The sequence below is a fragment of the Centruroides sculpturatus genome, unplaced genomic scaffold, assembly GCF_000671375.1.
Source record: "Centruroides sculpturatus isolate CEXI.00-Female unplaced genomic scaffold, Cexi_2.0 scaffold316, whole genome shotgun sequence".
Taxonomy (NCBI): domain Eukaryota; kingdom Metazoa; phylum Arthropoda; class Arachnida; order Scorpiones; family Buthidae; genus Centruroides; species Centruroides sculpturatus.
In genome coordinates, this window is record NW_019384641.1 from 593,444 (window position 1) to 609,636 (window position 16,193).

The 16,193-nt window shown below is 26.4% G+C and overlaps 2 protein-coding genes across 2 annotated transcripts; both read right to left on the reverse strand.

Annotated features, from left to right (window-relative positions):
• Positions 1-854: 854 nt before the first annotated feature.
• Positions 855-8,225, reverse strand: LOC111626029 (partitioning defective 6 homolog beta-like). The gene is made up of 2 exons (XM_023369306.1): positions 8,042-8,225; positions 855-2,114 (listed from the first exon to the last, which is right to left on the reverse strand). The coding sequence occupies exons 1-2, from the start codon at positions 8,223-8,225 to the stop codon at positions 1,456-1,458; spliced, it is 843 nt and encodes a 280-aa protein (XP_023225074.1). The 3' UTR covers positions 855-1,455.
• A 1,205-nt stretch (positions 8,226-9,430) lies between these two features.
• LOC111626030 (partitioning defective 6 homolog beta-like) lies at positions 9,431-15,348 on the reverse strand. The gene is made up of 2 exons (XM_023369307.1): positions 15,165-15,348; positions 9,431-11,004 (listed from the first exon to the last, which is right to left on the reverse strand). The coding sequence occupies exons 1-2, from the start codon at positions 15,346-15,348 to the stop codon at positions 10,346-10,348; spliced, it is 843 nt and encodes a 280-aa protein (XP_023225075.1). The 3' UTR covers positions 9,431-10,345.
• Between the last annotated feature and the right edge of the window lie 845 nt (positions 15,349-16,193).

Below are 16,193 nucleotides of genomic sequence, written 5' to 3' on the forward strand. Positions count from 1 at the left end.
AACCTGTTTTCATGCACTATTAAGAATATAAAACTGACGATAGTTACGGTGTTTTAATACTAATCCTATATTTAAACTGTCCGTTATCGGCAAATTTTAGACTATCGTTTCAAATCTTTATAGATTATACATTTAACTTCCATGTCAAAATGTTTGGAGCGTTTTAATACCACTGTAAACTAAATCTACTAAATTTCATTATCTTTTCATTGCTTTATAATGTATACTATACTGTACTTCTTTGCAATATTTTTAGTAAGGAAATTCTTATAATTTGGTAATTCTACGTGAAATTGTTTGAGAAACACAGTAACATTACGCATTCTTTCACTATATTCCCCCTTTTAAATTTTTTATATTGTACAGTACATAATAAAAATAGGGATATTCAAAATTCCGAACAAAAATTTTAAATTGCTAAATACTTTATTTATTTATTAAAATATAAATTACTTGTTTGTATCAGTGCATCTGTTATATTCTTTTAGTAATAATATAAATTACAAAATTATTGAATTATAATAAAAGAAAACACATGTTTCTAATAAGGATTTTAATATCAAAATAGAAGTTTATACATTTTTGGTAGACAATCCGGATTATTAATCACATTTTTACAAATACATTGGAATGAATTGGCTGCAATATAAATTGAACATCAAGTGCAAATATTTTTAAAAAATATACATTTGTTGTTTTTGAACAATACTCACCCTAATATACAAATCTACCTACAAAATTTTAGAAATTTTAATTATGCCTCCCACATACACTAACATCCATCCATACATACATACATACATACATACATACAGAAAGAAAAAAACACTGCAAAGTTTTTTTTNCAATTTAAGGAATGAGGTATTTTAGTTCAAATCACCCTGGTAATACAACCCATGTTATGAAAAATTACTTTGAAGAAAAATTATTGCAATAAAAACAACCATTATTACATCTCAAAAGTACCTTTTAGTGCATTTACTAACCAAGAGGGTGCTTTTCATAATTAAAACTTTGTACTGCTTGTAATCATTCTAATTTCACTAACCAGATCTCTTATCATTATGACTTATTTGCTCAAAAATGTATGTAAAAATAAAATCCCATTTGGAATATTTTATTAATACATTGTTCAAATATGGACGGCATATAGTATAAAACATTTATATAAAATACATTAAAATGTTGATCAGAATTACATAATAAAATGTTGGAATGCTGAAACAATAAAATTAAGTCACAAAAAAAAAATAATACATAAAACATTATTAATTTCATTATCAACAGCTGCCTGAAAAATTCAAGCATTTTTTTTTCTATCATATTGCTTAATGAAATATTAGAAATAAAATATTTCAAACAGTAAATACTGCCATTGGATCTTGTTTTCAGGGACTTGAGTCTTTTAAATTTTGGAAATATCACTTACAAATTACAGCTGATTGGAAGACAATATTAAAGTGTTACAATAGTATTATCTTCAGTTTTTTGTCCTTCCACTTCTGAAAATACCGCTCCTGTATGATCTCTAATTTCATCTTCATCATACCGATCGTCGTCACTCGGGAGAGATTGAGCGGACTGTTGAGAACCGTGAGACATCTGTGAAGAATGACCGAATGATCCACGTCGTGGAAAAGCAAAATTGCATTGATTAGCCGGTCGAATTGTAATTATAAGATTGGATGAATTGGCAACCATCATATCCGTAACCTGATCTAAAGTTTTACCAACCACTTCAATTCCATTCACTTCTAACACCTCATCATTAACAGCAAGAAGACCTGTACTTTCTGCTAGTCCACCTGGTACTAAGCGAGAAATAAAAATTCCTGGCACTTTTTCTAAACCATGTGGAGTAACTCTTACACTAGTCCCATCACGAATATAAAATCCTAATGGTTTGTCAGATCCATGCTTCACAAGTCGTACCCGCCGACAAGTTTCAGGTACAATGTCAACATCAATGATTGAAGATACTTGTCTAAAATCTTCAGGTAAACTAATAGAAATGTGTGAACGAACTTTTGGAACAGAAGGTAAAAGATAATGACTTAAAAATTTCTTCTTTTTTCCAGCAATTCCATATCCATTTACTTCTTCCCAACTCTCACCTATTGAAAAAAATAATTTTCTCTTTAGTATAGAAATATTGAGACATAATTAATAAGAAATTTAATATAAATAGTCACATTAATCAACAAAATCTTACAAATAATATTAATAAAAATGTCGATATAAAAGCACAATAACTGATATCCAGAAAAAAATCTGCAGAATTTTATCTGACAGTTTTTACCTTGGGAAAAAGAAAACTATGAACTAAACGGTAATTTGAAAGGTGATGAAAAGCTATACATTATTTTTTATTTTCATAACAAGTGTTCATTGTCAAATGTGGAGTGTAATGCAAGTTTCTGTATAAGACTTTCCAGACAGTACTTCATGCAATTGAATCACTGTTGTTTCTTGCCTTTCACTTTTTTTTTTTTTATATGGCTACCTTGAGAATTACCCAAAAATCCTCAATTTGCCTAATTTCTGGGTTGTCCTCCTTTTAGATGAAGGTGATGTTTTGTTGTTGCAGGTAATTCAGTACAGTTTTGGCCTGGTGAAAACCTGCTTGGTCTGATCAGAAGACATTCTGCTTGAGAATCACTATTTTGAATGTGTGGGATCAGGTGCTGTCACATAGATTAATAGCAAAACTTAATTTTTTTATTAAGGCTTCACTCAATCCTTTAAGTCCTGTTACCCAAATCAAAATATTACCCTTAAATTTCTTTTTCTTGGAAAACTTTACATTGTCAGGTGTAGAGGAGATATCATTGGTTTAAAATTCATCACCATTAATTGTCAAGTGCAAGAGAGTGAAGTAAGATTCATCATCCAAAATGAAGAACTTTTCAGAGAACTTTTAAAGTAACCTCCTGCACTTCATCTTTGCCAGTAATCTTTGGATGTGCATTCTGTCTGGAATTACCTGCTTCTTTCAATATTTATTAATGTGTTTTTGTATTCAAAGCCTCATGGAACAAAGTACATGAAATTTTCAGTTCCAGGGCTAAAGTCAAATTGAAACCTTCAAAAGTCATCTTCAATTCTTCCAACTTGGCTGTTTTGTTAGAATTTTCACTTTTTTACCAGACTCCTTTTCACTCTGCAATGGTAATCCACTCTTAAAATGTTGGATAACACAATATATTACATTTTGAAATTCCTTCATTTGCAAAATGAGTATGATAAACTTTTTACCTAATATTTTATTTAATGTGTAAAATTGTAAAAAAAAAAAAAAAAAAAATTGCTTTTAAACCTAAGAGTTACGTTTAAAAGCACCTTTTTTCATNCATACATACATACATACATACATACATACAGAAAGAAAAAAACACTGCAAAGTTTTTTTTTTGCATTTCTCAACATTTCAAGGTCCCAAGTCCAAAAATGTAAAAATCTTTGGGAGTCATTTTCTGACTGATCACCATATGATACTTTATACAGTATGTAGATTGATTAGAAGTATTCTCTCAATCTCTTTTTTAAATTGTATGTATTGTTTTAAAAAATTGGCTGACAAATTTACACAATAAAAAATATGTAGAAAGACAAATATTTTCACTTTTGCTATGTCCAATCACCATAAACAATAATCTTCTACTGCAGATATGACCTAACTTTAGATGCTAGATCTAGCCAGTTATTAAAAGACCCAAAAGGACAAACAGACATATCTCATAATTGTTCTTTGATTAAGTGAGTTACTTGTTTTATTTGTTAACTAGCTGCAAGATCCCGCTTCGCTGGGTTTTTATTTGTATGTAATAGTATAGTTTTTTTTATATATATATAGATAATTGCATCAGAATCTTAAGTATGCTTAAATTTATTTGATAAGAAGTACAGGTAAGCCTCCTACAACACGTAGATACGTTCCTTGAAAATACCGCATTATGGGAAATCGCATTATAGGAGACACCAACTTAATACAAAAACTGGGATTCGGTTCTAAAAAAAGAAAAACTTGGTGTTTTTTGAATTTTTCAAACCAGTCATTACTAGCCACGAATTTAACACTGGTTTCATCAGCCGACGACTGTCCTATTTGTTTTAAATAATCAAATATTTTTAAGGCTTTGTGTTTAACTGCACTTTTATTTAAAGGCAACCGTTTCTTGTTCATATCTTCTATCCATAATATTAGTGCTTGTTCCATTTTTTTTTATTTTTCATTATAGGTGCTCTTGGACAAGCAACATTTTTCGCAAGAATAGATAATCCGGATGCAACTGAATTCCTAATCTTTTCTTACTATTGCTTAATCGACTGAATAGTTGACTCATTTAAATTAAAATGCCTACCAATATCAGCTATCTGCTCGATTTTTAATTTGATCCAAAATTTCTGTCTTTGTTTGAAGAGAGAAATTTCCTTTTTAACAACGATCCTCATTCAACATTGTTATGTCTAAAATTTTTTCAAGCAGTTTTGTGGACAGTAAAAATCAAAAAAAAATAACTTCCCTTCACTATGTTATTAAAAATTACATCCAATAGAAGTTTATACTGTATTTTGGACCACTTCTGCAGTCCCCACCTATTGAAAGAGTATAAATTATCGAAAATTCAGTAATATATTTGAGTGTTTATGGTAACTGATGCACATCTGTCTAGAAACCAGTCTTCTCCTAAAACTTTCATGGGAATAACACGTCAACATGGACAACAGCTGTTTGAGAACATTTAGCTCTGTACACCGAACTGCAGTGCGTATTACGTGATCCGTTGCGATTTTTCTGTTATGTGAAAGATAATTTGTTTCTAAATACCGTAAACCACGTTGTAAGAAAATTTCCGCATTTTTCCAACCGCGTTGGAGCGAAAACACGTTGTAGGAGGTCTACCTGTATCCTTCATTTCAACAATATGCATCTATGCAATGTCCAATATAATGTTCTTTTTCCTTAAAAGTGAGATCTTTGTTAATCCAGGCTTCTATTTAATTCATCTAATTCTACAGCCAAACAATTTAAATTTATTATTATTCACAAGGATAATGGACTATGAATTGTTAATAAAACAACTACTCAATGACAAAATTAGATATCAAACTTAAAATGTTTATTTAATATGATCCATAATATTTTTAATTTAAAAAAAATCAATTTCAAATATCAATTTTAGCATTAAATTATTAATGTATTGTTTTACAGTAAAATTTAAACAATTTATATAATGGTTATAATCTTAAATATTTTAAGCACTACATTACCAATTCCTTTATTTCTTTTGATATAAAAAAAATTATAGATGAGGAGCAAAAAACTTATCAGAAATAAAAATATTTAATTGAGAGATTTCTATTTTATCTTTAATGTAAAGATATAATGAATAGAGTTTATCACCATTCATTGTATTTTTCAAAAGTGCATTAAATTTAGTATTAATACAGAAATTATTTTAAAAGTCCAAAGTCAAAACTGGAAGAGAAAACTTGTAATAAAATGAAAACCACACACACTTTTCCACCAAACAGAATTTATGGAACAAAATAATGTTTTTGGTATATAAAATAAGCCAAAAACATTTGTTCCATAAACTCCTTTGTGTTTCTGAAAAGCATTTATGGTTTTCATTTTTTCTTATTTGTCTATTATTTTTACCATAGCTTTTAAAATATTTCCATAATGTTTGAATAATTACATAAATTTAAAAAATTTTTACTTTGAAAACCTGTAATGTCAGAAAAAATTGTTTCATCAAAGTATAAGCAATCACAAACCACAGGTCACTGCTATGAATGACCTGCGATTTATGGCTTCTTATACTTCAAAAGAAACAGTAGACAATGTCATAGAATGGTAAACAACAAATAGAGCAACTGAGAAGCAATTGATAAAAACCCATATTACATATTGTTGATCCAAATGGAAGAAATGCAAAGAATTCAATAAAAGAACAAACATTAAGTCCTTGGTTTGCAATAAAGGGAAAAAAAGTATCTCACTGAATAATATGTATTTGCTTAAAATTATTTTTTCACTTATAATTTCTCAATTATTATATAATAAAAATTTTAATAAATAAAAAGTACATAAGGGTAAAATCAAAATATTAAATGTGTTAATAATAGTTAGAATTGTTAAGATCAAAAATTAAATCATATCAATGAAATATGATAAGAGATATTGAATATCAAATTTTAATTAAAATTAAAAAAAGTTTAATCTACTTTTAAAACATTACTTTAAAATTAATACAATACTTAGACCTATAAATGTTGAAAAGGAGAGACAGTAATCAATATAAATGTTTTAATAATAAAAATTTAAATGTGTTTTTCTACAACCTATTATGAAAATTAATAATAAATCAATAATAAAATTATTTATAAATGAATTAAATCATTTATAAAATTAGATATTTTTATTTCTCAAAATGATACTATTGTATCATATGCTGCTGTCAGCTGATAATTTTTCACTGAAGTTACAAGACTTTATAAAAACAAATTTATACAGAATTTTGTTTAAAAAATCAAGTGGTGACAGTTTAAACTGTCACCATTTAAAAATCAATTGCACATTTAAGCTATCATATTTGATAATGATTTAACTGTCACCTAAGAAAATTTCAAATGTGTAAGTATAGAAGACTAAAATATAGTACTCAAGTATTTTATCTATTTGTTTTATTTAGTTATTATTAAATCATAAAAGTATAATTACCAGTTAACAAATGTTAAATAAATACAGAATAATTTTCTGAACTTTTAATACAAAACAAATAAAATAAAAATAAACAAAATTCATTCAAATGTTATTAAATTTGTTACCTACAATTTAACTTTTATACTAACAATAATGATTTAAATACAGTATACAGTAATTAATTTAGAAAAATATACATGAAATGAATAAAAAATTCTAAAATATTCAATATAAAATTTAATTAAATTTTAATATAGTTTCTTAGAAATTTAACTCTTTAATTATCGAGATTTTACATTAATTAGTTGCTAAAAAAAAAAGTTATCAATGGATTTCCTTCATTAGATAAGCAATTAAAAACATTTTTACAGCAATAATTATTATAATAGTCCTATAATAAAAAAATAATTTAAAATATTTATTATAACAAAACATCTCTCAATGGTAGTTATACAAACGTATTTTCGAATCATTAGAAATAGCCTTACACATTATTTGATTTATAATACCATAGCTTGTTTTACTATTTAAAATGAAACTTTGAACTTGGTATATTTAAATAATTCTTTTCATACATTAAAATACTGTAGTTCATTCTAAAAAAAAACTTTTCCTAATTAAAACATACATCATAATATACATATAAAAAAAATTTTCAAACATTTTTTTGCAAAATAAAAATAAACCATTAATGTTCATAAATTAAAGTTATTGCAGAAAGAAAAATCTAAATCTGGATTTACTAAAATATAGAAAAAAAATTATAAATTTCAACATTTGCTAATAAATATATGATTATAAAACAAATGAATAAGAATAAACATAAGAAATTTTACAATATACACATTTATGTTTGTCTTATATTTTAAACAAAAGGAACGTGTAATATGTGAATTACACATACAAAACGTAAGTAATTTTGGACTTTTTAACCTATCCTGGGACTTCAATTATGAATTTTAATAAATGTTCAATAGCCCAATTCTAAAAACGATGAAAGAGAATTATGTTACGTTCGGAAATTCGAATGTAATGGAATATGTAATGTTGGTTTAAAAAAAATACGTTCAAATATGAATTTACAGTAAAATAAAAGCATATTACAAATAAAGTGAACAACTAACTTTTTCAATTTATATTAAATTATATAATTTCTCAATGACGTTGTTTTGATATTCAATACTATAATAATAATAATACATCGCAGCAGGTGAAATTCCGTGAAGAAAAATCATTCAAAAAATCAAATATCCATAAATTTAATGTATTTATCAACATTTTTTGTAATAATAAAAATATACGTGAAGTATTTATTAAGTAAAATGCATTTACCTTTGTATTCCACTCTTTTATTCTCTTTTGTGAAACTTAAAGGGGTACTTCTTTCTCTTGTACACCAACCTCTGGGTAAGGGAGTCTCTACTTCGTTTACAGCTGGATAAAGAGCTTTCATTTGATCTTCCAATTTGTTTTCTAGTTTGTGTTCGATTATATGCCCACTATTGGTTCTTGCCATTATGCAATTTCGATTCATGAAACGAATTAAACAATTAAATTTTTTATCCCATTTGTTTCCCACGCTCAACTTCCATCAGCTGATCGAGAATGTATTGCGCCATCTACAAAACGGAGTTTCTTTGTGACAAAATATTTCGGATTTATTTATTATTTATTTTTCTTATTTAATCACAATTAAACATTTATATAAAATAATATATTTCCATTTCAAATAATTAAAATTATATTTTGCATTATAATTTTTTCTGATTATTAAAAATTATTCAAAAACGTCACAGTAGTTGTATGTGATGTCATAATTGTTTGATAGTTTAAAAATTCTTTTCGTATATTTTTCTAAACCTTACTGAAAAATATATCATATTTAATCATAAATTATCATAAAAACATTGTGCATTTTAAACCCCTATACTACCTTATGTAACACAGTATGTACACTGTACACTACATTAGAACGGGCATTGTCCTTTGTTTTTTCAATGTGTTTTATAATGAATGATTTTTCTAAATTAAACTGAAATTTTAAATTCTTCGCTTGTTCAATGGAAATAGTACGACTTGGAGCGATTAAACTTATTTTATTCCTCACAAAAATTTATCCGGAAATTTTCTCATCTCTTTGCCCCAATTGACAGTATAATACGCAACCTGTTTTCATGCACTATTAAGAATATAAAACTGACGATAGTTACGGTGTTTTAATACTAATCCTATATTTAAACTGTCCGTTATCGGCAAATTTTAGACTATCGTTTCAAATCTTTATAGATTATACATTTAACTTCCATGTCAAAATGTTTGGAGCGTTTTAATACCACTGTAAACTAAATCTACTAAATTTCATTATCTTTTCATTGCTTTATAATGTATACTATACTGTACTTCTTTGCAATATTTTTAGTAAGGAAATTCTTATAATTTGGTAATTCTACGTGAAATTGTTTGAGAAACACAGTAACATTACGCATTCTTTCACTATATTCCCCCTTTTAAATTTTTTATATTGTACAGTACATAATAAAAATAGGGATATTCAAAATTCCGAACAAAAATTTTAAATTGCTAAATACTTTATTTATTTATTAAAATATAAATTACTTGTTTGTATCAGTGCATCTGTTATATTCTTTTAGTAATAATATAAATTACAAAATTATTGAATTATAATAAAAGAAAACACATGTTTCTAATAAGGATTTTAATATCAAAATAGAAGTTTATACATTTTTGGTAGACAATCCGGATTATTAATCACATTTTTACAAATACATTGGAATGAATTGGCTGCAATATAAATTGAACATCAAGTGCAAATATTTTTAAAAAATATACATTTGTTGTTTTTGAACAATACATGAGTACAATATTTTATTTATATCTGTTTACATTTAAATCATATAAAGAAGAAATTATATGGTCAAAATTTAAGTAATTTATTATTAAATTCATTTTCAGATAAAATAGGCAATCAAAACTTTAGCAGCCACCTTAATTATCCAATAGCTACACAATTTAAGGAATGAGGTATTTTAGTTCAAATCACCCTGGTAATACAACCCATGTTATGAAAAATTACTTTGAAGAAAAATTATTGCAATAAAAACAACCATTATTACATCTCAAAAGTACCTTTTAGTGCATTTACTAACCAAGAGGGTGCTTTTCATAATTAAAACTTTGTACTGCTTGTAATCATTCTAATTTCACTAACCAGATCTCTTATCATTATGACTTATTTGCTCAAAAATGTATGTAAAAATAAAATCCCATTTGGAATATTTTATTAATACATTGTTCAAATATGGACGGCATATAGTATAAAACATTTATATAAAATACATTAAAATGTTGATCAGAATTACATAATAAAATGTTGGAATGCTGAAACAATAAAATTAAGTCACAAAAAAAAAATAATACATAAAACATTATTAATTTCATTATCAACAGCTGCCTGAAAAATTCAAGCATTTTTTTTTCTATCATATTGCTTAATGAAATATTAGAAATAAAATATTTCAAACAGTAAATACTGCCATTGGATCTTGTTTTCAGGGACTTGAGTCTTTTAAATTTTGGAAATATCACTTACAAATTACAGCTGATTGGAAGACAATATTAAAGTGTTACAATAGTATTATCTTCAGTTTTTTGTCCTTCCACTTCTGAAAATACCGCTCCTGTATGATCTCTAATTTCATCTTCATCATACCGATCGTCGTCACTCGGGAGAGATTGAGCGGACTGTTGAGAACCGTGAGACATCTGTGAAGAATGACCGAATGATCCACGTCGTGGAAAAGCAAAATTGCATTGATTAGCCGGTCGAATTGTAATTATAAGATTGGATGAATTGGCAACCATCATATCCGTAACCTGATCTAAAGTTTTACCAACCACTTCAATTCCATTCACTTCTAACACCTCATCATTAACAGCAAGAAGACCTGTACTTTCTGCTAGTCCACCTGGTACTAAGCGAGAAATAAAAATTCCTGGCACTTTTTCTAAACCATGTGGAGTAACTCTTACACTAGTCCCATCACGAATATAAAATCCTAATGGTTTGTCAGATCCATGCTTCACAAGTCGTACCCGCCGACAAGTTTCAGGTACAATGTCAACATCAATGATTGAAGATACTTGTCTAAAATCTTCAGGTAAACTAATAGAAATGTGTGAACGAACTTTTGGAACAGAAGGTAAAAGATAATGACTTAAAAATTTCTTCTTTTTTCCAGCAATTCCATATCCATTTACTTCTTCCCAACTCTCACCTATTGAAAAAAATAATTTTCTCTTTAGTATAGAAATATTGAGACATAATTAATAAGAAATTTAATATAAATAGTCACATTAATCAACAAAATCTTACAAATAATATTAATAAAAATGTCGATATAAAAGCACAATAACTGATATCCAGAAAAAAATCTGCAGAATTTTATCTGACAGTTTTTACCTTGGGAAAAAGAAAACTATGAACTAAACGGTAATTTGAAAGGTGATGAAAAGCTATACATTATTTTTTATTTTCATAACAAGTGTTCATTGTCAAATGTGGAGTATAATGCAAGTTTCTGTATAAGACTTTCCAGACAGTACTTCATGCAATTGAATCACTGTTGTTTCTTGCCTTTCACTTTTTTTTTTTTTATATGGCTACCTTGAGAATTACCCAAAAATCCTCAATTTGCCTAATTTCTGGGTTGTCCTCCTTTTAGATGAAGGTGATGTTTTGTTGTTGCAGGTAATTCAGTACAGTTTTGGCCTGGTGAAAACCTGCTTGGTCTGATCAGAAGACATTCTGCTTGAGAATCACTATTTTGAATGTGTGGGATCAGGTGCTGTCACATAGATTAATAGCAAAACTTAATTTTTTTATTAAGGCTTCACTCAATCCTTTAAGTCCTGTTACCCAAATCAAAATATTACCCTTAAATTTCTTTTTCTTGGAAAACTTTACATTGTCAGGTGTAGAGGAGATATCATTGGTTTAAAATTCATCACCATTAATTGTCAAGTGCAAGAGAGTGAAGTAAGATTCATCATCCAAAATGAAGAACTTTTCAGAGAACTTTTAAAGTAACCTCCTGCACTTCATCTTTGCCAGTAATCTTTGGATGTGCATTCTGTCTGGAATTACCTGCTTCTTTCAATATTTATTAATGTGTTTTTGTATTCAAAGCCTCATGGAACAAAGTACATGAAATTTTCAGTTCCAGGGCTAAAGTCAAATTGAAACCTTCAAAAGTCATCTTCAATTCTTCCAACTTGGCTGTTTTGTTAGAATTTTCACTTTTTTACCAGACTCCTTTTCACTCTGCAATGGTAATCCACTCTTAAAATGTTGGATAACACAATATATTACATTTTGAAATTCCTTCATTTGCAAAATGAGTATGATAAACTTTTTACCTAATATTTTATTTAATGTGTAAAATTGTAAAAAAAAAAAAAAAAAAAATTGCTTTTAAACCTAAGAGTTACGTTTAAAAGCACCTTTTTTCATTGCCACTTTGAAAGAAAAAGAAAATCAAATGCAGAAAAAGATTCTACAATGTTCTACATCATTCAACAAGCTTTCGGATATATCATGTGCAGCATAATTTAAAATTACTGTATTGGCTGTTATCTAGAGCCTGAGATATTTTGTGATTATTTGTCTAGACACCATTACATATAAAAATAAAATATCATTGAAAATTGAACATTAGTTAACATCTACAATCAGAATTATTTAGGCTACAACTGAACTAATTATGAAATGATCAAATAAAATATATTTAGTCTAAAAGGTAAGCAGTTAGACCAGTGTTTCTCAACCTCTTACGAATAGTCGCCCCCTTCAACGTAGTATCGCCCCCTTCACTTCAAAATTCCGATGCCGCAGGCAAAGGCTAACGCCAAATTCGTACTGCATTGAATAGACTAGTGACTAGTATAATGTTATTTGTTTAATTATTGTACGATATAACGAATAAAATATCCAATTATTCTTAATATAATGTTTTACTATATCGCCCAGAAAATTGTTTNATTTGTCTATTATTTTTACCATAGCTTTTAAAATATTTCCATAATGTTTGAATAATTACATAAATTTAAAAAATTTTTACTTTGAAAACCTGTAATGTCAGAAAAAATTGTTTCATCAAAGTATAAGCAATCACAAACCACAGGTCACTGCTATGAATGACCTGCGATTTATGGCTTCTTATACTTCAAAAGAAACAGTAGACAATGTCATAGAATGGTAAACAACAAATAGAGCAACTGAGAAGCAATTGATAAAAACCCATATTACATATTGTTGATCCAAATGGAAGAAATGCAAAGAATTCAATAAAAGAACAAACATTAAGTCCTTGGTTTGCAATAAAGGGAAAAAAAGTATCTCACTGAATAATATGTATTTGCTTAAAATTATTTTTTCACTTATAATTTCTCAATTATTATATAATAAAAATTTTAATAAATAAAAAGTACATAAGGGTAAAATCAAAATATTAAATGTGTTAATAATAGTTAGAATTGTTAAGATCAAAAATTAAATCATATCAATGAAATATGATAAGAGATATTGAATATCAAATTTTAATTAAAATTAAAAAAAGTTTAATCTACTTTTAAAACATTACTTTAAAATTAATACAATACTTAGACCTATAAATGTTGAAAAGGAGAGACAGTAATCAATATAAATGTTTTAATAATAAAAATTTAAATGTGTTTTTCTACAACCTATTATGAAAATTAATAATAAATCAATAATAAAATTATTTATAAATGAATTAAATCATTTATAAAATTAGATATTTTTATTTCTCAAAATGATACTATTGTATCATATGCTGCTGTCAGCTGATAATTTTTCACTGAAGTTACAAGACTTTATAAAAACAAATTTATACAGAATTTTGTTTAAAAAATCAAGTGGTGACAGTTTAAACTGTCACCATTTAAAAATCAATTGCACATTTAAGCTATCATATTTGATAATGATTTAACTGTCACCTAAGAAAATTTCAAATGTGTAAGTATAGAAGACTAAAATATAGTACTCAAGTATTTTATCTATTTGTTTTATTTAGTTATTATTAAATCATAAAAGTATAATTACCAGTTAACAAATGTTAAATAAATACAGAATAATTTTCTGAACTTTTAATACAAAACAAATAAAATAAAAATAAACAAAATTCATTCAAATGTTATTAAATTTGTTACCTACAATTTAACTTTTATACTAACAATAATGATTTAAATACAGTATACAGTAATTAATTTAGAAAAATATACATGAAATGAATAAAAAATTCTAAAATATTCAATATAAAATTTAATTAAATTTTAATATAGTTTCTTAGAAATTTAACTCTTTAATTATCGAGATTTTACATTAATTAGTTGCTAAAAAAAAAAGTTATCAATGGATTTCCTTCATTAGATAAGCAATTAAAAACATTTTTACAGCAATAATTATTATAATAGTCCTATAATAAAAAAATAATTTAAAATATTTATTATAACAAAACATCTCTCAATGGTAGTTATACAAACGTATTTTCGAATCATTAGAAATAGCCTTACACATTATTTGATTTATAATACCATAGCTTGTTTTACTATTTAAAATGAAACTTTGAACTTGGTATATTTAAATAATTCTTTTCATACATTAAAATACTGTAGTTCATTCTAAAAAAAAACTTTTCCTAATTAAAACATACATCATAATATACATATAAAAAAAATTTTCAAACATTTTTTTGCAAAATAAAAATAAACCATTAATGTTCATAAATTAAAGTTATTGCAGAAAGAAAAATCTAAATCTGGATTTACTAAAATATAGAAAAAAAATTATAAATTTCAACATTTGCTAATAAATATATGATTATAAAACAAATGAATAAGAATAAACATAAGAAATTTTACAATATACACATTTATGTTTGTCTTATATTTTAAACAAAAGGAACGTGTAATATGTGAATTACACATACAAAACGTAAGTAATTTTGGACTTTTTAACCTATCCTGGGACTTCAATTATGAATTTTAATAAATGTTCAATAGCCCAATTCTAAAAACGATGAAAGAGAATTATGTTACGTTCGGAAATTCGAATGTAATGGAATATGTAATGTTGGTTTAAAAAAAATACGTTCAAATATGAATTTACAGTAAAATAAAAGCATATTACAAATAAAGTGAACAACTAACTTTTTCAATTTATATTAAATTATATAATTTCTCAATGACGTTGTTTTGATATTCAATACTATAATAATAATAATACATCGCAGCAGGTGAAATTCCGTGAAGAAAAATCATTCAAAAAATCAAATATCCATAAATTTAATGTATTTATCAACATTTTTTGTAATAATAAAAATATACGTGAAGTATTTATTAAGTAAAATGCATTTACCTTTGTATTCCACTCTTTTATTCTCTTTTGTGAAACTTAAAGGGGTACTTCTTTCTCTTGTACACCAACCTCTGGGTAAGGGAGTCTCTACTTCGTTTACAGCTGGATAAAGAGCTTTCATTTGATCTTCCAATTTGTTTTCTAGTTTGTGTTCGATTATATGCCCACTATTGGTTCTTGCCATTATGCAATTTCGATTCATGAAACGAATTAAACAATTAAATTTTTTATCCCATTTGTTTCCCACGCTCAACTTCCATCAGCTGATCGAGAATGTATTGCGCCATCTACAAAACGGAGTTTCTTTGTGACAAAATATTTCGGATTTATTTATTATTTATTTTTCTTATTTAATCACAATTAAACATTTATATAAAATAATATATTTCCATTTCAAATAATTAAAATTATATTTTGCATTATAATTTTTTCTGATTATTAAAAATTATTCAAAAACGTCACAGTAGTTGTATGTGATGTCATAATTGTTTGATAGTTTAAAAATTCTTTTCGTATATTTTTCTAAACCTTACTGAAAAATATATCATATTTAATCATAAATTATCATAAAAACATTGTGCATTTTAAACCCCTATACTACCTTATGTAACACAGTATGTACACTGTACACTACATTAGAACGGGCATTGTCCTTTGTTTTTTCAATGTGTTTTATAATGAATGATTTTTCTAAATTAAACTGAAATTTTAAATTCTTCGCTTGTTCAATGGAAATAGTACGACTTGGAGCGATTAAACTTATTTTATTCCTCACAAAAATTTATCCGGAAATTTTCTCATCTCTTTGCCCCAATTGACAGTATAATACGCAACCTGTTTTCATGCACTATTAAGAATATAAAACTGACGATAGTTACGGTGTTTTAATACTAATCCTATATTTAAACTGTCCGTTATCGGCAAATTTTAGACTATCGTTTCAAATCTTTATAGATTATACATTTAACTTCCATGTCAAAATGTTTGGAGCGTTTTAATACCACTGTAAACTAAATCTACTAAATTTCA